Below are 26434 nucleotides of genomic sequence, written 5' to 3' on the forward strand. Positions count from 1 at the left end.
GTTTTGTAACAATTCAAATAGGCTATGTTAAAAACACCACACTTTCAGCCCAATTCCACAAAGGCAGATGCATTTAGCAGACATTCTCCCCATCTATACCTGTTTTTCAAGGTTTGGTTTGCTGATCTGTACAGTCTGAGGTCCAGCGAGCCTGGTACCTGGCGCTGCTATTACAATGCTGGTGAGCTGTGCCATGGGGAAAGTTTTGGCTATGGTTGCTGTCTGCCCATTAACAACGCGAACTGGGTGTATTGAGTTCTGTGAGTTGGGTAAGGAGGTGGGTGTGAACTTTGTTGTCAGCATCACAGGCCTCTGAATAAGCTGAGGAGCTGCAAGCATTGGAGGTGGTGCTGGGGCAATAGGAATGTTATTCTGGGCAACTGGCTTAGGTCGAACCTACAAGAAAAAATATATTTGCAGAATACGTTTTAAAGGAATTCAATTAAAGTAGCCTCTTTGAATCTTTCAATTCAGCTTGTCTTAACTCTGCAAAATTGTCATAATTTTTAACATAAAGTCATAAGTATGGAATGACAATAAAGAGCCACATCTTCAAAACTGCTTCCATAAAACTAATTCATAACACATTCACATAAAGTCATGGCCCTGAAAACATGCATTTCAATACATTAATGCTTACTTTGCACACTTATTGCCAACTCCTTTGCATGTCTAAATCTACTTTTTGGTTTTGTGAACAAATCAGATCTTTATGCAATTTCTGCAAGAGAAATTTAGGCACTCTTGTTTTGAAAGCATGTAGAGAGCTTTACATTTAAACTTCAACATTGTACAATATTTTTACACTGACTAGGAGATCAAACACATGGTCAGAAGACCCACCAGTTAAAACAAAGCCTGCAAAAATGTCCAGTATATCACAATGTCCAGTAAATCACCATACACGTCAACTCCATGTGCAACGCAAAAATATGGTGCCACCTTTAACACAATATAACCCATCCTACTAGATGACAAACAGTGCATAATACCATGCCCTTTAATTAAAGGTATCGAAGTTCCTATGGGTAAAAACAGCCATATTGACACTTGCTCCTTTCTCCCCTCTGATGATAAGCATATTTGCTTGCCCCCACTGCTTGTCTGCCACCCCCCACTTGCCCCCTGTTGTGCCTGCACCCCCTGCAGCCTAGGGCCTCTGTCCTATTTCCCCCACTGTGCCACTTCCGCCCCCCTCCTCATCTTCCCCTCCACAGCCTCTACCCCTTGCCCCTGCCTGCCACTTCTGCCTCCTCTGCTTTCCCTTGCTCTGGCACTGGCAGGCTCCATCTGCACTCCAGCCTGGGGCATGATGGGCATCATCCTATAGCAGTGATGTCAGCTACACAACACTACTACAGGGCTGGGCTGAGGCCATGCTCCCATGCCCCAGGATGGAGCCTGTTGGCACCAGAGCAATAGTAAGGAGGAGTTGTAGGCAGGGAAAGAAGCAGGGGGAGAGGCAAAGGGTGCAGAGGTGGCAGGGGGAGGGCAGGGAGGGAGGAGAGGGGGACAGGTAGATAGCAGCTGCAACTCCAGCCCCAACCTGGAGTCAGGGTTGGAGCCAGAACCACAGCAGCTGCTGCATACTCCTTCTGCTGCCTCCTATTTGATTCCAAGACCAGGGGCTTTTTTCCCCTATATTAAATGTGGGGGGAAACCTTGTATTGGAATTGAGTAAATACAGCATTTTGCTTAAAAACAAATTTGCTTAGAGAGAAGTGCAGAGTCTATGTTCAACAGACCACATGTAGCCCATGAGGGTCTTATCAGTGTCTGGCAACTCAGCAAGTAAAAACTGCATATGTGCCTAGGGGCCTTCTATTGCAGAATACTGTCTTGTAACTGGCCCTCTGTAACATTTGAATAGTGCACCCCTGGCTTAGAGGTTGGGAGCTGCAGTAAAGATTTCTGCTGTTTTCTCTTCAGCTCCTGAGTACTGAGAATTGACAACATAGAGATTCAGAAGTCCTGGGTGCTGAGTCTGCTCCTACATACCCAGTAAGTTCATTTCACAGTTTGAAGCTATGAAGTGAAGAGAATACATCTCCTATTTACAATATGAGCCAACTTCCATCTCATCTTGCTCATTCCTGGTATACTCACCTGCGGAAGAAAATTTGGACGAGGAGTGAGTCTGGGAGGAGGAATGAACTGCGGCACTTTTATGGGCTGAGGTGTAGCCTGAACCTGCTATACAAAGAGAGGAGAGTTAAATTTGATGTCACTCATCAAAACCAAGCATACCAAGTGTATTTTCAATCCTGATGCTTTTCAGTTTAGGCTGGTTTACCCCACTGTAAACAAACTCTCAAGTTTCTGCCTTAGAACCCTATTACCAATAGACTTGGCATTGCACTTTGTTTCCCCACATACCCAAGATTGCAAACCAAAGCTAATTATCTTTTTGTTTCATCTAAATGTAGTTTCATCACAGTAGTTTCTGCAATCCAGAACAATTTCCTTTGAAGGTAATGAACACTCACATTTGTCTTAAAAGTCAAAATTACCTTCACAAAAGACAGAAAGTAAAACCAGATTTGCCCAGCCAAATGGACCTTCACATGATCAAAGCATCCCTACCCTGTTATATGGGACAACAAGACACTGAGTCACATCCTATGACACTGAGAAGGGTGAAACAGTGTCTCTACTAGTTAGAAAGTCTGGGAGCCAGAACTCCTGTCTTCTATTTCTAGCACAGTTAATGACACAATGTGGGACCATGGATGCATAACTTAATCTTGAATTTTCAAAACTATTAATTTAAATACCAAACTTGACGGATGAAGGGCCTGGTTTTCTGAAGTCAATGGATGATGCTACAGCCCAACACCTTTAAAAAACAGTTCACTTCTAAAGACCCTTTGAACATACCTGAACTTAAGGCACTGGAAGATGTTCATTTAATGGCATTATGGTATCTGATCCCTGATCTCAACAATAACATCTTTTGCCATGCTACACATACACGAGAGGAGGTATGACTTGGGATTGGAGATCAGGGAGAATCCCTGATTCTAGTACGCCAGGACCTTTGAAACCCATGCATGCAACCCAGAGAGGCTACAGGTGAAGCTTTTAATTTGCCAGGGCTTTCCATAACCCAGCATTTTAAAGTGCCTGCCTTCCTGCAGGCAGGAAAGACTGCTGGGTTGCAAGGTTCTGGGAAGGGCTGGAGAGGGGGGTGGGGGGCGGCACGGAAGCTTTGCAACTACCTCTCCCAGCAAGCCATTTCTAGGATTGGGACCAGGGCTATCCCAGTCTCAATGCTGACCCTGATGCCAATGTTGAAAGTCAGGTGTTGTCAGCACTGGCATGGGGACATGCTAAACATTCAATTTATGGCACTATATAAACTAGTAACAAAGATATTCAACATTTGTGGAGTATCTTTGTGGCTGGTTTGCCACTTTATGGCACTGTAAATCAGCTGAATGTGTAGCACTGTTATTATCTGTGGCGTGATTAACCTGTTTTTCTCACCATAAATATAACATGTACCAGGGGCCTTAGAGAACATATTAAAATGTTGGCTTGCACCTCTCTGTACTTTTGTTCATCCACATAAAACTGTAATACCAGCACTTACTTCGCAAATTTCAATAAGGCTTAAATAATACTTCGGTAAATGAGAAGCTTGACAATAGGAAATAGATTCATAGATTGTTAGGGGCTGGAAGGGACCTCACAGATCATCAGGTTCAGCCCCCCAACTCTAGGCAGGAAGACAACTAGGGTCACGTGACCCCAGCGAGGTGACTGTCTAGTCTTCTCTTGAAAACTACCAGGGTAGGTGACTGCACCACCTCTGGAGGGAGTTTATTCCACAGTCTGGACACCATGACTACGAAGGAGTTTTTCTTGGTATTAAGCCTGAAGCGGCCTTCCAGGAGTTTGTATCCATTGGTCCTGGTCTTCCCCAGGGGTGCCCTAGTGAACAGTTGTTCACCAAGCTCCTGATGCACTATACAAAAATACAAGTCACAAATGACTATTAAAAGAGTCAACAGTGTGGACATTGGTAAGTTATACAGCAGGGACTAGGCAGAGTTAGAGATTTATTAATTTTTCTTGGTGATAACCACGCAAGTGGGAATGGTGGGACTGGTTTCTCCATCCAAAATGCCTCTTTACAAAGTAAAACACTAACAATTTGGTTTCAGAAAGGGAAATGTAAACTAAAATTTGGATTGATTTTTGGTGCAACATTGGGTTGGCTTTCACTCAAGATAGTTCTGCTGTAATTCTTCTTTTCAATCACTAAGTCTCCAGACTCAGAAGCCCCTATACATAACCCATTCCAAGTTATAATTTTTCAAAACTTTAACCAAATTCTGTGTAGCTGGTTAGATGCTTAGTGCCTAACAATCAATCTAAGACAGTGGGACACCTGCCGTAATACAGGCTTCCAATGGTGGAATCTAGGTAGGGGCAAGTGGTTTATAAAGCCCTGGAAGCAAAGGAAATAATGGTATATCATACACCTATGGAGAGTTCAGGGAGCAAAGGTAAATAAAAAGACTGACTCTTCAGGTAAGATGAGAATTCACACTCACTAACCAGAGAAAGGCCACAAAGTCTCCAAAACCAGAACCATTTTGGCCGAATACAGTACTGCAGGCTAGGAAGTAAGAATTCATACTATTTTTCATCCACCCCCTCCCTCCTCTCCCTCCACCCCCGGAACAACCTTTACACAGAGATTGACCATGGCTACAGTCACTTAATTCAATTTAGTAACAAAAGCAATAGCAACACATATAAATAATAAATACCTTTCCTCTAGAATCTCAAAGCATTTAAAAAATATTAACTGATTAAGCCTCATAAAACCACTCTGTGGTACTGCCAGTCCTTATATGTAAGAGCCCATTTGTCCCTTCATGGTGCAGAGCCACCCTGCTCACTTTAAGCAGCCCTATTCTGCAAATACACGTATATCCATATCTCTCTGCAGGGGCATACAGCCACACACTCACATGCACACAAAGTCTGCTTCTTCTAGCTTACCAAAGTAACTGTGTTTTTTGCCACTATTTGGACTGCCTCGGCTCCTGGACCAGTGACCTTATTTGTTGTCTGGAGGTTGACTGGTGTATTCTGTGCATCAGTGCTGAGGACAGCTTTCTGATTGTTGTTGATAGCGGTAACCATGGCAATGGTAGGTCTTTGACCCACAACAGAGGCAGGCATGGTCGCAGTTGCTGCTTTCAAGACGAGAGGTAGTGTCTTAGTGGTGATCATAGAAGCTGTTGTCACAGTCTTCTAAGGGAAATAGAAAACACATTTTAAGAAATGGGAACACTTCATATGAGACAGGATGTTGCCTATACTTGAGTATAAAGTGTCAGTTTCAACCCTTTAAATGAAAAAGTTCAAGGAGTACATTCTAGCAAAGGCACAGTCTAACCATCTTACCAGCTGAGATCTAAACCACCAGATAAATTACTTCCTATTTTCCAGAGGGAGATAAACCCTGCACGATCACAAAAACCACTAGTAAACAGCTTTAAGGACAAAGCTGGACATTAAATGTGCTCGTCTCAATTTTTATTTTTTAGTTACATAGAGAGCAAGCTAACTATTTGGACACATCCTTAAGTACTGCAGGCAGCCAACTAGCTGGTTCAAGCTACAGAAGGAAACTAGCAAAACAATAAACTTGGTGGGGAAAATTCCCTTTACTGCTTCTATGCTACAGGAAGCTCATTTTCATTTTCAGCCTCAGGCAAAATGAACACAGGGATTTTAAGTGCTGACTATTAGCTTGTCCAGCAGGCAGTAAACAATTAAACTGCACTCATCTAGAATGGAGGTTTCCTTGTCCCAAGCTCTTGTACAACACGATTGCTTTTGGGGCACTCTGAAGATGGTGATTTTGAAACATCTAGTGCCAGCACTCATATGAATTTTTTAATGCCATGCATTCTAGCATATGAATTCAGAACATCAAAAGGTTAAGTGATTATAGGTATAACACCTGTTTTAAATGTTTCTGTTTACTGAAATGTTTGTCAAGGGGAGATGGAGAATTTAAAAAAGATTATGCAGAAGAGAACACGGCAGCAGCATCTAAACACGAGGCCAGGCATGTGCTAAAAAAATCAAGACAAATGATAGCTAAAGGAATTGTGACTGAACTTGCAGATATACTATGTATACGGATGCTGTTGCGCCTTCTAAGACTTTTTACTGAGTAATTAAATGTTCCTGGTACAAAAAAGAAACCAGGCCTTCCTCCCCCGATGTCAGTAAGTGCCACTATAATCTAGAACAAAAGAAATGTTGGGTCAGGAATTAAGCTCAAAGGTCTGTGCAAGCCTAGGAAATCCATTTTTAAAGCAAACAGCACATTAGGGAGTGATGTGGCTAGCATCTTGCCCAGCTCCCTTGGACTTCTCGTCCCAAATGACCAGGTGCCCATTCACACCTGGGGGCTGGCCTTCAGCAAAAGTCCAAGGCAAGGCTCAAACATGCATCTCTGGATCCATAACAACATGCCTTACCCACTCTGCCAGCAAACCCTGGGCCAGGGACTGCACGGTCCTTGTTGCTCTTGGCATGCTAGATTTATGTTGTTTCATTTCCACCTCACTAGAACTTTTGTTTCTTTCCTTTCTCAAAAAGAAAATCTAGCTCTATTTTCAAACAAATCTGGCTTTTCCCAGTAACTATTATCAGTAACTATTCCAATTTCTTAAAGTTTAGATTATATTCTTCAGTTGGTGAACCTCTTATGAATGTAAAAAACTTGTATCAAATTCATCTTCTGGATAATGCCGAAGTGAAGTGACCCTTCCATTTTACAATTGTTATCAATCCTTGTCACAACTTTGGTTCCCTTTTCTTAACAAGCGCAATTATTTAATTCTTTATCTTAGTTTCAAGAGCTTCTTTATTGACCTCTGCAGCACTCACTCCATGGCAAGACATTGCCTTTCTATTGTAACATCATATTGTACAAAGTGTTCCAGAGTAAAATGTAACAGTCAGAGTATCATTTTCATGAGCACCCCCCATTCATCCATAAACATTTTAAAGAAAAATGTAATCAATCATGTAATACAAGACAAAGACTTTATAGTTCTCTATCTTGGGAGTCTGTGGAGCAAACACCCAGTCAGCAAAGCCAAGTGATTGAATTTCCTGCAGCCACTTTCCTGCACATTATTTTGTCAGTTAAAGACAGAATATTTATATTTGAAATCTTTTCAAGTTTATGTATTACAACATTAGCAGTAGTATTCCACATCACGATTCCACATCCATAATAATATGACTTTTTAGCAGATTTGTTGCTTTATGAAGACTTTTAGAAACTGCAGGATGCTACATTGCCCGTTTACTCTGTTCAAATGGGAAAATAATTTACCCTTCAGTTTATAAATTCTTCCCAAGTACAACGGTTATTTCTGTGTTCGTAAGGGCAAGGTAGCAGTTTTGTGACAGTTTCACTAGAGGGCTCCTTAACTTTGAACAAAAGCTCAACTTGTGCAACACAGGGGATGACTTAATCACAAATACAAAGCCTGGAACACAGAGAACAATATATAACATTCCTTTTACAATCAAAACTTTTCTGGCTGAAAGTAAGGCCGCTGATAAACTGTGATCCACTGTCTGCCTATGAAAGTCCTGAGACATGTTTGTTTATATATTTTTTCCCTATACCGTTTTAGATTTTCTTTTTTATTACTTTTCTAGACTTTTACTATTTTGTACCCAGAGAAACTGTTTAATTGTTACAGTTTCCTCCTTTTATTTTATTGCATGTCATAAATAATTACCTAAATGTTTTAAATACAAATTGAAAGAAAAGCAGGTCCCAAGCAGCTGCATGAGTCAGCCTGATTAACTGCTGAGAGAGTCTATATCCCAATCACTCCCCCATTATTCTGAGGAAAAAAGGATTATCAGGGAGATGGGCTGAATAACTTGTTCAAACTACTGCTCTGATTCATCAGAACTCATCTACATAAACTTAACTTTCAGAATGAATTCTTCGATAGTCCTCTCTATTTAGACATGACCTCCTCAGATTCAATCATTAAGAAGAGAAAATATTATCCAGATTTTCGTTTAGAACATTTATAGTTGCATTCTGCGACAATTTTATCAGCACACCTTTAGAAGCAGTTAAGTATTTGGACAATTGCAATTTCTAGTTTGAAACTCACAATTCCTAGATATTCGCTAACATTCTGGGTGATAGAGGAAAAGGTGGCCAACAAGAAGGCTGGCAGAAGAGATCAACCCAAAGCTACCTGGAAGATGGTCGTCTCAGGCTCCAGGACATGCAGGGCTAGGGCTGCCCCTCCCCTGGCACTGCACAACAAGTATACTCCCCCCACCACGTACGAGTAGGTTCTGATGGAGACACCAAATGTGGAAGTGGGTAGTCAGAGAACTGAAACCCCCAAGAAGAGGCAGCGGTGGGGGGCACTCCCTCCTGCAAGGACCCATTTGCCGTACAGACCCCCTAGCCCGAGGTCTACTGCCTCCCTGTGGCTCACATCCGGGATGCCACAGAGATGATCCCTATGCTTGTCCAGACCTCTGGCCACTACCCCATACTCCTCATTCACATGGACATGAATGACACGGCCAGGAGTAATCCAGACTGGGTCAGGAGCAACTACAGGGCCTTGGGGGCTAGGCTCAAGGGGTCGGGGCGCAGGTAGTCTTTTCCTCTGTGCTCCCAGTTGCAGGCCATGGACCTAGGGGGCATGAACAATGCATGCCCCCGGAGGCTGGGGGGGCATGGCAGCGGTGGGAGCACAGTGGCAGTAAGCTGGGAGCTCCCAGAGACACTGCCAGTGCTGGCAGTTGCGAGGGGAGGGGGGGCGTGAGCAACGACCAGGGGTTAGTGACCACCTGCAGACGCCACCGGCAGTGCTGGCAGTGGCCAGTGGCGATTGCTGATCACCTGCAGATGCCACCAGCGGTGTTGACGGCAGGGGTGGCGAGTGGCAACCACCCACAGGTGCTGCCAAACCCCCTTTTCGTAAGAGGCGCACTGCCATGCCATGTGCACCTCCTACACATTGCCAGTGCTAGGAGGGAAGGATGCATCAAAGAAATGAACTGACAACTCCAGCTGTGGTGCTTTGGTTTCTACGACCATAGTGCACACTTCAGGGAGAGAGGATTCCTGGGAAGGAACGGAATCCACCTAACATGGAGGGGTAAGTCCCTGTTCTCGGCCAGGATGACCAATCTTTCAGTTGGGGCTTTAAACTAAGATCGCCGGGGGATGGGGAAACACTGACTGAAGCATGCCCGGGGACTGGCATATAAGTGAGCTCCTAAGTTGGGGACACTAGGAGAATCACTCTTGCAAGAACTAAGGAAATGTTTCTCTCTCAGCGTGACAGGAAATCGAGGGTCTCAACTGGAGGACTCAGGTGCCTGTACACTAATTCCAGGAGGATGGGGAATAAGCAAAAGGAGTTAGCTCTCCTACTTACTCTTCAGTGGGCATTACAATCTAGTAGGGATTATGGAGACCTGGTGGGACTCCTCACATGTTTGGAACGTAGCCACAGAGAGCTACACCCTGCACAGAAGGGACCAAATAGGGAAGAAAGGTGGAGGCATGTCTCTCTGTGAGAATCATAGAAGTAGGGTCGGAAGGAACCTTGTAGATCTTCAAGTCCGACCCCCTGCCTGGGCAGGAGGAAAACTGGGCTCAAATGACCCCAGCCAAGTAGGCATCGAGCCTCTTCTTAAAGACCCCCAGAGTAGGAGCCAGCACCACTTCCCTTGGAAGTTGGTTCCAGATCCTAGCTGCCCTAACTGTGAAGTAGTTCTTACAGATGAGGGATCAGTACACCTCCTTGGAGGCTGACATCAGCTCCAAAGAAGAGCGGCTCAAAACCCTCTGGGTCAAACTATGGGGGGGAGGTGTGGTGAGAGAGTCCTAACTGTTGGTGTGTACTATAGACCAGCAAAGCAGGGGAAAGAGCTCGATCTGCAGTTCTCTCAAGAACTGACAGAGGCTGCACGCGCATGGGACATGGTCATCATGGATGACTTCAATTACCCAGACATCTCTTCGGAAGAATGCTCGGCTAAGTCAGATTGGTTGCGTTGCTTCCTGACCTGTATCAAAGAACTCTACCTGACTCCGGAAGTGCACGGACCAATCAGAGGTAACGCTCTCCTAGACTTGGTTTTGGCCAAAGGAGACAATCTGGTGAGCGACTTGAATATAGAGGGTAGCCTAGGCGACAGCGACCACAAAACCATCACGTTCACTGTTTGTCACAAGGCAGGCAAATCAGCAATCAGGGTCGAAGTTTTGGACTTCAAAAAAGTTAATTTCAATAGGCTCAGGGCAATAGTAGGGGAAGTGCTGCGGGACCAGGGACCAAAGATGAAAGGAGTACATGAAGAGTGTTCGTTCCTCAAGGACACGATCCTCGAAGCACAAAAGTAGTCCATTCCCACGCAGAGGTAAGGCGCAGAAGGCTTGGGTCAAAAGGGATATCATGGTCCTCTTGAAAAAGAAGGAAGAGGTGCACAAACAATGGAAGCTTAGGACAGTCCCCAAGGAGGATTACACAACAATGGCCTGCACTTGTAGGGAGCAAATCAGAAAGGCTAAGGTAGCAACTGAATTTAAACTAGCAACAGAAACCAAGGACAATCAGACAGAAATCAAGGACATTAAGAAGTTCTTCTTCAGGTATTTGGGGAACAGAAGGAAAACAAATGGAAGTGAGGAGCCATTGCTTAACAACTCAGGACAGCTGGTTACCAACACTCAGGAGAAAACTGAGCTCCTGAATAACTACTTTGCTTGTGTATTTCACCGGACTAAGGGGACAAATCATATTAGATAAGGTCCAAAATGGGCATGGTGGGAGCGACCGCCTTCCTACTGTTGACATTGAGCTGGTGCATGATCAGTTAGAAAAATTAGACATTTGTAAGTCAGTAGGACTGGATGAACTTCATCCGAGAGTGCTGAAGGAGTTGGCCAAAGTCATCATGGGACCTCTGGCAAAACTCTTCCAAAACTTGTGGCACTCAGGGGAGGTTCCTGAAGACTGGAAGAGTGCCAATGCTATGCCTATCTTCAAGAAGGGGAGGACCCAGGCAACTACAGGGCAATTAACCTGACTTCTATCCCAGGGAAAATCCTGGAAAAATTCATCAGGGAGTCTGTGTGTGATATGCTTGCAGAAGGTAGGATTCTGAATGACATCCAGCATGGCTTCATCGCAGGCAGGTCTTGTCTTACCAATCTCATCTCCTTCTATGACCAGGTAACTCGCTACCTCGATAAGAGAGAGGAGGTCAACACTGTATACCTAGACTTCCAAAAGGCCTCTGATCCGGTATCCCATGATGTTCTCATGGGAAAATTGGAGGATTGAGAGGCTTAATTACTTGAGAGTTAAGTGGGTAGGAAGCTGGCTATAGAGTAGGACCCAGAGTTCTAATTAACAGATCTGTGTCATCCTGGAGAGAAGTGGCCAGTGGTGTCCCTCAGGGGTCCATGCTTGGTTCAGTGCTTTTCAACATCTTTATCAATGACTAGCAAATTTCCCGTCAACAATGATGGGAGGGGAAAGGGGGGACAGAAGGGATGGAGCACCACGTACCACCACAGCCCCCGAGGAGCGGGAGGGGGTGGAGCTTGCATATGAGAGCTGCCACTGCCAACCACCAGCCCACACTGCTGCCACTCTGCATCTGGCCATGTGCCACCTCCTCCTCCCTCCCTAGCACAGGGCTGTGGGCAGCCGCTGCCACCCACTGCTCTGCATCCAGCCACACGCCACCCCTGCATCCGGCCCTGCAACTACCCTCCCCCCACCCTTTATCCAGCCAGCCGTCTATGTGTGTGTGTGTGTCTGTGCAGAGTACTCTGATTGGTTGTTTCAGTAAGCATTGTGATTGGTAGCTGAGACAACCAATCAGAGTGCTCCAAGAGCATTATGGACAGATAGACAGGCACACAGATAGACGGACTAAGCCCTTTATATATACAGAATTTGGATGTGGGGGTGAAGAGCTCGCTGGCCGACTTTGCGGATGACACCAAGTTATGGGAGTGTGTGGTCATGCTTGAAAATAGGCTGCAGATACAGGCAGACCTAGATAGGCTAGCAAATTGGGCAGATCAGAACCAGATGAAGTTCAACACTGAGAAGTGTAAAGTGTTCCATCTGGAGATGAACAATCCCCAGCATACTGGCTCAGTGGACTAGCACCATGACTGAAAGAGACCTAGGGGTAATAAAAGATCATAGTATGAACATATGCCATCAGTGCAATGCTGTAGCCAGCAGGGCAAACAATACTCTGGCATGCATCAACCAATGCATATCAAGCAAAACCAAGGAAGTGATTCTCCCACTTTAATCAGCATTGGTGAGAGCAGCAGGAGTACTGTATCCATGTCTGGGTGCCACACTTCAACAAGGATATGGAAAAGCTTGAGAGTTCAGAGAAGAGCCATCCTTATGATCAGAGACTTGCAAGACAAGCCATACTGAGGGAAGGCTGAGGGACTTGGGTCTCTTCAGCCTAAAAAAGAGAAGGCTGAGAGGGGACTTGATAGAAGCTGGCCACTATATCAGGGGAATACATCAAGGGCTTGGCAAGCAACTGTTCACCGGGGCACCCTTGGGGAAAACCAGGACTAATGGCCACAAACTCCTGGAAGACTTTTTCAGGAGTAACAGTAGGAAAAACTTCTTCACAGTTAGGGTGTCCAGACTGTGGAATAAACTCCCTCCAGAGGTGGTGCAATCACTTACCCTAGAAAGCTTCAGGAGGAGATTGAACAGTCACCTCGCTGGGGTCACCTGACCTCAGTTGTCTTTCCTGCCTAGTGCAGGGTAGCTGGACCCAATGATCTTGGAAGGTCTCTTCCAGGTCCTTACAATCTATGAATCAATTCTAAAATATTCTCATAATTGCAGTCCCCTCTATCTATGTGCATTACTGCAGGATTTATTTTTACAGAATTAGTCTCTATGTATGGAAAAAGAATTTTGGAAAATGGTAACCTCCATACTTCTCAGAAATTTCTAATGTTGTGTTATGGTATGTTTACAAGGCATTATACAAAGGTCAATTCTGCCTTCCCCAAGTATTTTTTTTCCCCTCTCATTTTCAAATGTAAAATTATTTTCTCTGGATCAAATTTCACTATAGCCTATTGATCACTGTGTATACCAGGGCTGTTCAATTGGTGAGCCACAGGCAAAAGATTAATGTACAGTTCCTGGGCTTTTACTTGGCTGCCACACCTGCCATCATTGCTGCAGCTGGGGTCTCCAGGCTCTTTCCCTCTCCTTCAGCTTTCACTCTTTTCTTTTTCCCAAGGGGCAGCGAGGAACAGCCCACAACATTGGGGCAGCCTCCCTGCACAATGCAACTTCCACAGGTTCACACAGTGCAGCAGAGGGTGGGTGTTCATGCTTGTGGTGCTGGAGGGCAGCAAGGAAAGAGCTGCCTACATGTACAGTGCAGCAGGGGAGGGGAGGACTTGCAGCCTAAAGGCCCATGGCTCATGCTATGTGGCCACCAACAGCTTAGAAGTTGGACAGCCCTGCTGTAGCCCTGCTGTAACACAAACTTTACTCTAAAAACTAAAATATGCAAATGATAGATTTCAATAAAAAGCCTTTTGGTTTAATTTCTTCTACAGTTAGTTATATAGAAAGTGAATGTTCTTATTCCAGTAATTAGATCCATGTAGGAAACCTGACATCTTAAATGAAATTCACCTGTATTCAGTGGGAGCTTGCTTGTACATGAGGAATAACATTTGCAGGATCAGGAATTGCTCCTATTTGTCAAAAGCTGACTTCTTTCTATGGTCAACACTTGGATAAAACCTGCAATCCTATAATATATTCTAAATCCAACATGTTTTCCAGTAAACACAATATTTTTTTTAAATATGATCTTCAGAGCCATTGATGTATATTTGTATAATTTCAGCAGCCACATAGGAATTATTTGGCATGAAGTTCAGCTGCATCTCAGGCAGTCTGTACAGAAATAAACAGACAAAAGATCTGTTTTCTTGAATTTCATAAGTACAGTAGGAACTCTCCTATGCTTCAGAACTAGGAAACTGTTCTACTTGCTCTCAATAACAGAGTTTAACTGTTTCTTCAGACTTGCTAGGTATGGATGCTTTATGGCTACCCTAATTGTCTTCATACAGTAGATGACGGCAGTCCAACTGGTGGCCCACAGGCTGCATGCAGCTCCCAAAGGGTTTACTTGCAGCCCTGGGCTGTTGAAGTCTTGGCATTTCTCTCCCACCACTTTCCATCTGCAGCTGCCAGAGTCTCTGGGCTCCCCCTCCCTCCTCCAGCTTCTGCTTCTTCCCCCCTGCCCCTGGGGGCTGCATGGGGTGGCATGGTCCCTGGGGTCAAGGGAGCCCACAGCCTGAGGACCAAAGGGGGGGAAGCCATGTGATGCAGAAGAAGGGCCATACAGTATGGTACAGAGAGGGGGCATGCACTGTGTGGCATGGCTTGGAGGGAGGGATCACATGGCATGACACAATATATGGCATTGCAGCCCATGTGGCATGTGGACAGGGGAACAAGCATCCCATGGCAACTCAGAATTTGGACAGCCCTGTAGTAGAAGATAGGTAAACTGGCTAGCCTTCATTTCTTAAAATAATGGTGCTTCCTCCCTCTCTGAACTTGGTTCCAACCCAACTTTTAGAACAAATAGCAAAAATTATAAACTGTAACTTATTCTGACTGATTTGAAGAAGAAACCAAGACTGAACGCTACCATGTGTTCATACATGAAGTAGGAAATTTCCACTTACAGAAAGGCCACCTTAAAGCCCCTGCACCACTTAAGTCCCACTTAAAATCAACTTTGATGGCTTAAGCACAATTTGTGCTCAGCTTTCCGCATAGTGATGAATTTTGCTCTGAATAAGCAAATTTGTGTAGCAAGAAAATACTCTTGGATTTTTTGTACCTGTGATCCAATCACGTTTGGAGAGGGTGCAGTAGATTGCTGCTGCTGCTGATGGTGGTGCTGCTGTAATTGCTGTAGTGGTTGCTGTTGTGGTGTTTGTAGTTTGTTTTCTGATGGTGCCAATGGCTGTATTTGAAACTTACTGTCTGGCTGCTCCTGCTTTACTATCAGATTCTTCCGCAGCTGTTCCACCACTCTCTTCTGCAGATGAAAAGAAACAAACAAATATAAACAGGTATAGTAAGAAGTTGCCTACACTATAGCAGAAGGATCTCTCCTACTAGATTATACGGTCATCACACAAAGAAGCAATACTGTCATCCTAGAGAGGCATATATTATCACTTAGAAATAAAAGAAATCCTGACTATGGGATTGCCTTAAACAATTAATTTTCTCTTATTCTACACAAGATGAAATGGGTAGCAGGTTAATGAGATACAGAATTGTTCAATAATTCCAGCAGAATTTCTCTTTTTCAGAATCTGGGACAAAGTGTGGTCTAGTGGACAAAGCACCAGACAGGTCCACATTAGAATGGAGTTCTGTTTCCAGCCCTGCATCTGGCTTGCATGGTGATTTGCTCAAGAGCAGTTGCCTACACTTTCCTGATAAGACCTAATATCTTCCATGGTTTGAATCAAGGCCAGAACATTTTGCTGAGCCCATGAAAACTCCCCCAAAATGGATCAATTCATGAGCCTCTGGAAAATCTTAGTTGCTGTCTACTCAGTTGAGACTTGTTAGAATTTGCCAGCTAAATTCTCTAAAGTTTCTGTCTTCACTGAGCATGCCTCAGCTTGAGATTGAAAGAGCTGACCAAGATTTTCCTTGTGACTGGTCCTCCTGGAAGCTGGGGAGCCAGTTTGGTACAATGCACAGAAACTGAAAGCAGAGAGACTTTCTTTACTATACACTCAGTGCTGCCTTTTTCTGGCATCTGGGAAACAGCACTGCTTAAATACAGCAAGGGAGTTAGCCAATCAGGGCTGCCCAATGTACAGCTGTCATCGGGTGCCAGGCAGACTAAGGGAGCCTGCAGAGCATACTGAGATGTGTGAACAGGGCCCCTCCATGGCTGCATAGTGTCAATGCTGCAAGCTCTCCACTTTTCAGGGCCTTGGCATTCAAAGGTCTGTACACACAGCTCGGGGTAAATTTTTGTACCACAAGAACAAAACTGGGAGAGTTCTCCCAGGTTATTCAAATGCGTGTATGCAGCCACTAAAACTATTTCCATGCTGAACCTCCAATTGAATCCATTATTTCCAAATCACAACAACCCTTTACTGTTTAGCAAAAAGCTGTGAAACTGCATCCTCATTACTCTCTACTGGCAGGTCCATATGGCCTTCTACTGCTACCATTTAGTTCAGGTATAGTAGTATAGCAGACTATAAAAGTTGTCAATAAACTACAGGAGATCTCAGAATGGTCCATATGATGGATTTCTCAGTTTTGTTTTTAATGTACTTGCTCATCATGATATAGTAACTATGAATATGCTGATATGGTGCAACACAGCACTGTGTAAAAGCAGCCATTTTGTTTGGAAATGTTTGAATTGTTTTCTTTTATAACACAATAAAAAATAAAATGTGAAAATAAAAACAAAACATTCCTAAAAACCTGCAATATTTTTTTGAGAATTTTCCTTAGTAGGGAATTTTACAATGTCTTGTTAAATTGAATTTCTAGACTGTGCTGCACAGCTCAATTTACTTAGCTCTTAGTTCTGAAGTCCCTTCCTAAGGAATGTTAAGACAATGCTGACATCTACACTCCTCCCATCCCCACCCAGCTCCAGAGTAAGCAGCATGTATAGGATCCCACATTGGAGGGATTAAAAGAACACACAATGCCTAAGCACGCAACTGAAACTTGTGAATTTGCATTACCGACCTTTTTGCAAAAGACTTAATTCAGCAACTCTCAAGGGTACCGAGCAAAAGTAATCTGGCTGCTAGAAATGCTTTTTGGTGTTCTGAGGAGGATCAGCTGACAACCTTCTCCAGGATTCTACCTCAGATATAGGAGATTAGACAAACATAGATCCAAAGCCCCTAAAATTTTGGGAAATTAACAACTATTTATTGTAAACAGAAGAGTATCAAGAGCTGCTGATGACTAACAAAGCCCTAATTTATTTGTTTTCTCCTAGAGTAGAGAGCAAACAGCAGCAGCAGAGAGAATATTTTTGTAATCCCAGAATTTTATATGGAGTTTTAAATGGTCTGTGTACGTCAACCCATTCATACATTTAACAATGGAACAATCATTTAAAATTGCTTTCTGAAAACATCAGCTTTGTTAACAAGCTAACTAAAGTGCCATGTCAGCAATCAGAGACAGGAACTGAAAGAACATTTCCAGAAAGCAACTGGGAGTTGGGGAGGAGAGGAAATAAAACAACACAAAGCTCTAAATACCTGCCAAAAAATGAACTGCACATAAGAACTGCGCAGGAGACTAAAGAATTACTGTACCCGACACAAACAAGAAGGGTGCTTTTCTTTTCCACAGCCATCCATATGAAATTCAGTGATAATGTTGCTCTTCTACTGATTCCCTAACTCAAGGAAATCCGCGGCAACAGTGCAAGAACTCATTCTCCCACTTGTTCTTTACAAAAGGAAGGATCAGTAGTGAAATGTTTAAAAACAAAGGGGAGGGGGGAGCCAGGAACGAGTACTCCTTTGCCGTCCTGCCATCACAAGGTGACAGCCAATCAGAAAAGCTGTTAGGGGAGTAGGAGTCAAGTGAGTCACATCACATTCACACAACTAACTGTTCCTCCCCTAGGCCCTGAAACAAAGCCCAGGAAAGCTGGGGAGAAAAACAGGAGAGAAAGACACACAAACTTTTATTAGGACTCCACAGGAAAAGGAAGGTTCTGCATATTTGGCACAGGACAGATTAGGCAAGCAGAAAAAAGTTCTCTCTCTGGAAGTCGATACTCTCGCCTTTTGCAACATGCTGTGAGAGCTGCTAAGCAGCTGCATTTCCTGCCGTCCATATTTATTATCAGCATAATCAGGTGGGAAGAAGGACCAATGCTTTCACATTTCAGAGGTAAAACTGAAGCTGGTGCGGAACACTAATTGCTTTTGCTGTGTATGTTAAATTCCTCCTAGCAACCGGCAACAAAAATGCAACTGCAATGGGCTAAAATCTTACTACACAATCTCAGAGAACCTGTACTTATTACTCATCAGGGATCCTGGTTTTCACTGTTTAAAATTCACAAATTCTCGAATTAAAACTCCCCCAAATCTGCATTTTTCCATGATTAAAGTGAAACACGACTATATATACAGGTATCGGTTGAACATAATGATTTATTGATATACTTACAATTTTAAAGCAATGTGGAAGCCTGCCCACACCTCAAATCACTATAATAAAATAAAGTCTAAATACCTTTACATTTTGGTGTTTGATTTTGGGTTTTTTATCATGGAAAACTGGCGCTCCCCCTGCCCACTTTGCTCACTGGGATGCAGGTCCATCTCTCGCTGTTCCCTCCACTGCTTTGTGGCACTGAGCAGCTCCGATATGCCATTGTCCCTCACTCCCCAACCACAGCCCCCTGGCTCTGCTAGTGCCCCTCATTCCCAACCCACAGTCCCCTGCCCCCGCTCCCCCCCAGCCCTGCCAGAGCAGGGCCCCAGCTGTCAGGGCTATGGGGCCAGGGACCAGGGTCCTCAGCCCCCTGCAGCAGCACCCAAGCCACAGCTGCTGCCTGACTGAGGCAGCAACTGCTATGGCGGGGCACAGCTCCCCCTCTCCCATGGGTGGAGCGGAGCCAGAGTGGGGCGGGGACGGAGCCTGGGGTGAAGTTTGGGGCTTCCCGCCCTGCTATCTTCCCCCTGGGGCCTCCATGGTCCAGCTAGCAGGACCTGGCATAGCAGAGCAAAGCGGGACCAGGTGGGGAAGCTCAGTACTACCACTGAAAGATCCACACCACCATAACAAGGCCCCCTGCCCACGCAGCAGCATTCGGGGGTACAACTCCATGTTGCCACCCCCACAGCTGCCAAGCAGGCGGGGGGGGGGGCCTTGCCATGGAGGCCTGCAGCTCGCAGCAGTGGCACTGAGCTTCCCCGCTCTGCTCTACACTGCTGTGCTGTATCCTGCCTGCCGGGCCACAGAGAGCCTAGGGGGATGGCAGCAGGGCAGGGAGCTCGAGTCTGCAGCAACCAGCCTGCACCCACCCCTGCACACAAATCTGGTGGGCACATGCCCTCCATAACCCCTCCCAGGAGTGAATCCAACAGCAGGGAGCCAGCCCCCCTCCGCCCCCCAGACAAGCCACCTGTGGCTCCATCCCACTCCCCACCCAGGCCCTGCGGCCGCACATTCCAGGTGAGGGCCCCTAGCTGGAACTCTTCCAGCCTGCATGAGGAAACCCACTTTCTGCTTTTTTCTGGGTTTTTCTCTTTAAAATAAGAAAATCTGTTTTTTTCTCCTTAAAATGTAAAAATCCGCGTTTTACCACATTATCCTGTGGTGAACGGAAAATCCGGATCCCTGCGCATTATCAGGAGTGGCTGTGAATTGCACATACAGAGATCATTTAGCTTCACCTGAAAACTCTTAGGATTTTCTATGAAACTTTTGGGACCCTTTCCAAATTGAGACTTTTAACAAGATCTATCAGTTTTCAAACACTGTTACAGTTTGCACCATGCTAAACAATTACAAACTGAGGCCCAGTCCCAAATGAGATCTGTGAAAGCAAATCCTTAAACCTTCACAGAGACCAACTGATGTCAATGGGCATCTGAGCAGGTGTAAGTGTCCATTCACTTGGGGACCACATTAAGAAAACAGTAGATACCCTTTCTACACAGGCTTTTGACAGCAAAGCAGTTTGCGGGGGGAAACGCTGCCCACTTTGCAGCATTAAAGCATGCTAGAACAGTGTTCAAAAAACAATTTTGAACCATGACATTGCCAAAACTATGCTTAATCAGTTTTGAACACAATTTGTGCTCCAATACGTACAAGGTCTTCAAGGTAAATTTGCAATGCCTGCTGTAAAGTTCTAACCCTGTGTTTTCTATAAAAAAAATAAAAATAAAAAAAAAAAATCAATGGGGTTAGCTTACCTAAAATCCTGCAAAAGTCCTTAAAAAGTCTCATTAGCTCTGGAAACCACCTTTGCAACTTTTCTGTCCCTGGTCTTATTAACAGTTTCCCAACATTTTTAAACTAAGATTAACTGTCAAATGTAATGTGACATTTTTTCTACATCTGCCTCACAGAAAGGGAAGGTTTTTAAAAAATTTCTGAGCTCCTCAATAACAATATCTTCCTCAAAAATGAAGAGTTATAAACCCCACCCCTCTCTCACTGGTTGATTTTCACCTCAAGTTCAATGCCAACCACCTCTTTCACCCCTGAGAAGGAATAAATGAATAAGCAGACACTGAATTTGCTGGTTTTTTTCTGTATTCTACCCAAATAAATAATTGCTAGTACTTTGCAGTGGTTAGTATCAAACCACTTCAAAATCCATTTGTCAAACACTGCCCCTTAAGTCTGCTGCGTAATTTCAGGACTCTTATTCCCTTGACACCCTCATCACTAGGTCTCATCAAGACCCGTTCACACCAAAGAGTTCAGAGAGTCCTTGACACCTTATGTAACATCTTCTTACAGGTAGTAATTGTAATCAATATTGTGATATTCACTGTTAGAACTGTCTCATCTACATAGTGAATCCAAACCGATCAAGGCATAAAAGAATTTTCAAACCAGAACATCTTACCGGCTTCCATGATGCACAGACCAAATTTCCTGCAACCTTCTGGCCTTCCAATACCAATACTAATACCAAAAAACCCCTGGATTTTTTAAATTGAATTTTTGTTGTTTTCATCAAGACTTATCTTATGCAAAAGTTTACATAAAATACATATAAAGAAGTCTTTCTGGGGCGACCACATATTTCACTTCCTTTACAGTGCGATTTCATTAACTAAATATTATTTCCATTTTCTACCAAAAAAATTGCAAGGAATTTAGCAACTTTAGTAATTAATTCATAAATTCTCTTAGTGATTTTATATTTTCTTTTCAACCAAAAGAGCACATCTACCAAAATATCTCTAACAAAAGAACATTCTATATTTACTTGTTTAAAAGTAGCAGAGAGAATGAGAGGAAAAGGTGGAATATTACAAAGCTTCACTTTCTATACCCTTTTATACCATGGAAACAAAGCTTGCTCAGTTTGAATTTACCAGCTGCCTGTTATTGACTTGCTGTAACTTTCCACTAACTCCAGGAAGTGGACTATTAAGTATACTCTACTACACATTCCCATAATGCACTAGGAACATTCTCTAGGATTTAATATTTGCCAACTGCTGAGAGTGAATGATAGGATAAAAAAATATTTCAAATAGCCCAAAACTCCTGTCTGGAAAGGAAAAAAATCACAAAAACACAAAAGGAAAAAAGAAACAAAAAAAAATGGAATTTCCTGGCTATGCCAGAGCTTACTAAAGGCAATTTTATCTTCTATCACGCCCCCCCCCTCCCCCCAAACAACACTGCTGTTGCACGTAGTGGGAAATACAATACCTATGGCCTCAAAAAAAGTAAAAAAGGTACCATACTTACATTACAGAATGAAGAAAAAGATTCTGGTACACCCCCCACTTGTTTATTCTTTTAACTGGAAATTATGTACATAGTAAAACAACAACAGGAATAGAAAAAAAAATGACAAGCTAGTTCTAAATGTGAGTATGTTTCAAGAGAAGGATACGTGTATAACTATCCTTTAGTCTAAGATAGCAAAAAAAATGAAAAGCTGTATCAATGAAATATGACTGCAAGGACAAATATTTATAATGCAGAATTCTAGAGCTGTGAAAATAGAAACTGTTATACAAATAAGGGAATTTTATTCTAGTGACAAAATAGTAAAAGGTCTACTGGAATTTTTTTTGGATATTTGCATGGCTATCCAGCATTTTCACAGAACGATGCTGCTCCTACTGTGCTGGATTTATCCCATAACCTTTTATTAACGAAAAATGCCAAGCTCACTAAATTAGAAAGCATTTGATTCTTTGAAGCTTAGCAGGAAGTTATGGTTCCACATTTCACAGTAGTGACTGAATGAGTACCTACATATTTATGTGAAAAAATAATGCTTGCTTTGGGGCTTATTCTCTCTCTATATGCATGTAACTGCCATTAGCATCAATGGGTCTGAAGTGCCATAGCCACAGGACAGATCCCTTTACTGGGAATGATTATTGAATGTACACAGTTATTCCACTCTACACTTCTCCTATCAAGTTTATTTACATTCTAATAAGCAAATGCATACATTTTTCAAATACTTAATTTAAAACAGAAAAATATAAACTCTACCCAATCCATGGCTTCACTGGCAACTTGCCAGGAGACTAAGGGATGCATTTAATGGTGCAAATTCATCACTGTGTTGGTATAAAATGGATTCACAACCCTCTGATACAGAAACCACCCCTGAGCAAAGCACTGGTAAGTTCACAGGCACCCTAAAATAGAGGATATTTTAAGTCAACCTAGGGGTGCAGCAAGGGCATTGTGTTTGGTACCACACCATCAGAAGAGTGTGAGAGGAGGATAAATTGCCTCACTATCCAGTAGAGGAACAGGCAGAGTTATCTTCCATTTAGTTTACCTGTTGGAGGGAAGAAGTTGCACAGCTCCATGAGTTATGAATCTGTTTCTCTAAAGCAGAGCTGGGCTAGGCAATTATTTTGGATGGAGGGCCACTTAACTAATTTTGGTGAGTTGTCAAGGGCCACATACATAAAATCTTTTAGAAGATACAATTTTAACAAATTATAAATAAAAAACAAATCATATACTAAAACACAAATATCTACTATAACATATTTTAATTTTATTTAAAAAATATTTTTGTCTTGATTTATGGCTTTTTGAGTAATGTATATAGAAGCGATTGATTGCATAAAAGCTTAAAATAAAATCTTACTCACATATAATGGAGGGTGGTGGTCTGTGGGGGGTGAGGGACTGCCCATGCCCTAGGTCCCAGGAGCCAGCTGGGGTTGGGGGGGAAGGAGGGAGGTAGTGGGGGTAGGAAGTGCATGCAGCAGAGCTCGCCCAGGTGATGCAAGTGTGGCCTGCACCCCCTCTCTCCCTGACCCGCACCTGCCCCACAGTACTCTGCACGGGGCCGAGACCCACCTGCTCCTGCCCAGAACAGCCCGCGTTGCATTCCTGCCCCAGACTGCCAGCCCTCACACAGCTTTTTGGTAGAGTTGTTCCTGGTGCAGCTGTCCGGGTCCTGCTCAGCTCCCTCTGCCTTCAGTGGCTCCTCCTTCTGCTGTGCTGCTCGGGGGGGGGGGGGGGGGGGGGGGGGGGGGGGGGGGTGTTCAGCCGGGTAGCTCTTGCCTCAGTGCACGGGGCTCTAGCTCCAAGCCATGTTCCACCTACTCGGCCACCCGCAGGTGGCTACTCATCATGCCAGGTGGGTAGAGTGGGTGGAAGGCAGCTGGAACTTGGAGTCTCAGCTGAAGCTCCGTGCCCTGGGACAGGAGCTTCCCGGCTGAAGCTCCCCCCTTTCCACCCCACCAGAGCAGTGTAGCAGAGGCAGGAGGAGCCACTGGAGTTGGCAGGGAGCCGAGCATGACCCGCGTGGCTGGAACCACACCAGAAGCAGCCTCACTGGGAAGCTGTGTGTAATGGCTGGAGCTGGCAGACGCAGGCTGGAGTGTGGCATGGGCTGCCCTGGGCAAGAGGAGGCAGGGCTCAGCCCCATGCGGAGTGCTTCAGAGGCAGCCACAGCCCAGTTCCAACCAATTGGTGGGTGCCCAACCACAGGCTCAATCCAACTAGTTTGTGTGCTCAATCCAGCCCACAGGCCATATTTCACCCAACCTTGCTCTAAAGTTAGCTCTGCACAAGCAGCTTCCTTGAATTACATGGATGGACCTGTAGAATCTTTCACCACAGCCCTGGATTAAATTGATCTATGGCCACATTTTGACAATACCAGTCTTTCAAATTCAAATTAGAAAAATTTCATTAATCTGAAATGTCCCACGTTCAAAAGCAAGGTCAATAGATTCTACAAACTGTGTGTGACCTAGTAAATAAAATTAACTCAAATCTAGCAAAATAATAGCATACAGAAGAATTCATGATTACTTATTAATACTATCAAATCATCTCATATATTTATATCCCCTTCTATATCTCTTCAACTATGTCGGGGGGTGGGGGGTGGAGGCTGATCTATGAACTTCTGTCTAGAAGAAAGGAAACATTCAATTAAGTATAGATAAATGTTTCTCTTCTGTAAAGTCACAATACTGGTAAATTCAATTATAGAAGTTGCAGACTTTGCTTTAGTGCAGAAGTAAAAATATAGGCCAAAATTCTCAGAATAAGGGTCAAAGAGCAGTTCTTCCCACACTGTTTTTCTGCCATGGTGTCTTCGGCTTCTGGCACAGAAGTGAGTACCATGCTAATTGTGCAAAGACGAGAAAAAAGAATAATAATGAAAGATTTCTCAAATTAACTGGTCTTTGCCAAAGTGTTATCAACCGTATTCACAAATTGAATTAAAGACAAATTAAAGAGAGCATAAGATCCCTTTGGAGTAATTTTTCCAACAGCTAATTTGCAACTTTTCAACGGGAGGTCTGTTGGCATGCCTGCAGCTGTTAAAGGTAGAAACAAACTGGGGGCTGTTTAAGTAAAGGAGCCTATTTGCTGTCCAGAATTGCCAGCTCTGATTCTGCCCCATAAGCTACAGACTGATTAAAGGCTCCCTGTAAAATCTGCAGATCTTGCCCTACTGAGAAAACCGAGTGGCACATGCTACACCACAGCATACACAGACAAATGTACAATTTTGATGTGACAATTAAGTTACATACTACCCTGCAAGCTGCAGAATCTGAACTTTGGAAAACTGATTTGCATCACTGTTTCAAACCTGCTGAAGTTGGGCAAGTGTCATTCACCCATTTTACTGAAGTGGTAACTAAGAAGTTATACAAGGGTGTATCAGAAGTGATAACAGTACCCCACCAGTGATATAGTACACCTGATTCAAACACACAGCTTTGCTGACTTTCAAAATCAATGTGGCAACTGTGTTCAGCTGTGCGAACTGTCCACTAAATGACTCTTCTCTACATAGTGTGGATTTTCATTATTCCTCTGAAGTCTAACAAACTGTTGTGTAAAGCACGTAGAGTGTACACTGTCAGTGAGTCTTCACTGTGGTGGCAGAGCGCTCACTCAGTCTTGCAGCTGAGAAAATAAGCTCCGCTTGCCTGCTTCCATTCCACAAGAGTCAACCCAAGAAATAAGGCATGGTGAGGGCATGCTGGGGACATCCCAAGCCACACTGGATTAATTCCCAAGGTAGATGCCCATGGAAGGAGGAAGTAGGGCTAAATTCTGTAGCAGTGAGACTGAGCACTGCCACCCTGGAGCAGGTGTACCCCAAATATTCTTCTATAGGATAGTTTGCAGAGGATAAACTATTGCTATCAGTTTGCTCCTAGAGCTCAAGGCATAAAGGTATCTCCTGGATTTAAAGATCCCGAGATTTAATCCTATTGAGGGAGAATTTATATGGTTCTACATCACAGCACTTCTGTCTTTTCAATTTTCTTTTTCTGTTTTTCCTAAAAATCTAGGAAATTACACACACACACAATTAAGAGTAAGCATTCAAATCTTAGGAAACACCAGAATTAAGCTGTCCATACAGTCTTAATTCAAACCCCTTTTGCATAAAAGTTATGATTCAATCTTTAATTACATTAACTCATACTCTTTGCTTTAAAGGGCATCACAGAAGAGAAGATGAGGCGGGGGTTGCTAAAAAGAAAAATGTTTCTTTGTTTTTAAAATGGAACAAAGTATGAGTCAGGAGAGTGGGGTTCCTTTCCAAGCTCTGTCATAAATTTCCTGCATGATAAATTGGATAAAACTTCAGTTGTGGTACAGATTAAGGTTGCACAAGCAATCTGACACATGGTATTTCCTAAATTTTGAATTTTACAATCCTGATATTCTTTTAACTTAGTTTATTTTTTTGTACATGAAACCCCAGAGTTATGAAACTGCATTCCCTCCTCTTCACGTGCCTGTGGGCCATACGTTTGCTTTCACACTGCCAGCCCTGGTGGCACACCAGGACACCATAGGAATGTGTGTAGGTATGACCCTGCACCACCACAGCAAGAACCTGGGCTCTGGCTTTCCATGGCGGCAGCCTGTGCCCCAGAGACAGCTGGGACACTGGCAGCTCTAGTGGTACTGAAGGCAAAGCCCTCCCACCATGGCCAGAGCTGGGGCTCAATGACAGGGCTCCCTGCAGTGGCAGGTAGTGCAGCAGTGAGATCTGGGGCTCTAATCTGAGCAGCACAGTGGGCAGAAATTCTGCTGTGGCCAGAACTGCAGTT

At 43.9% G+C, this 26434-nt stretch overlaps 2 protein-coding genes across 19 annotated transcripts in view; one reads left to right on the forward strand and one right to left on the reverse strand.

Moving 5' to 3' along the window:
* LARGE2 (LARGE xylosyl- and glucuronyltransferase 2) overlaps positions 1-3542 on the forward strand; it is an 87723-nt gene extending 84181 nt beyond the window's left edge. The window contains exon 16 of the mRNA XM_059722788.1: positions 1930-3542. Coding sequence (XP_059578771.1) covers positions 1930-1936 — 7 coding nt within the window. The 3' untranslated portion in view covers positions 1937-3542. The remainder of the gene's footprint in view (positions 1-1929) is intronic.
* Positions 1-26434, reverse strand: part of PHF21A (PHD finger protein 21A) — a 237721-nt gene that overhangs the window by 36222 nt on the left and 175065 nt on the right. For 12 of the 18 annotated variants that reach the window (XM_059722793.1, XM_059722791.1, XM_059722792.1 and 9 more), the window contains 4 exons: positions 14977-15177; positions 5014-5268; positions 2107-2193; positions 100-396 (listed from right to left, as the gene is read on the reverse strand). In XM_059722793.1, coding sequence (XP_059578776.1) covers positions 100-396; positions 2107-2193; positions 5014-5268; positions 14977-15177 — 840 coding nt within the window. Of the gene's footprint in view, positions 1-99; positions 397-2106; positions 2194-5013; positions 5269-14976; positions 15178-17461; positions 17613-26434 lie in introns of those variants that run through there. The other 6 variants (XM_059722794.1, XM_059722805.1, XM_059722799.1 and 3 more) reach the window with 3 other exon arrangements.

This window comes from Alligator mississippiensis, chromosome 2 (assembly GCF_030867095.1).
Source record: "Alligator mississippiensis isolate rAllMis1 chromosome 2, rAllMis1, whole genome shotgun sequence".
Lineage (NCBI taxonomy): Eukaryota > Metazoa > Chordata > Crocodylia > Alligatoridae > Alligator > Alligator mississippiensis.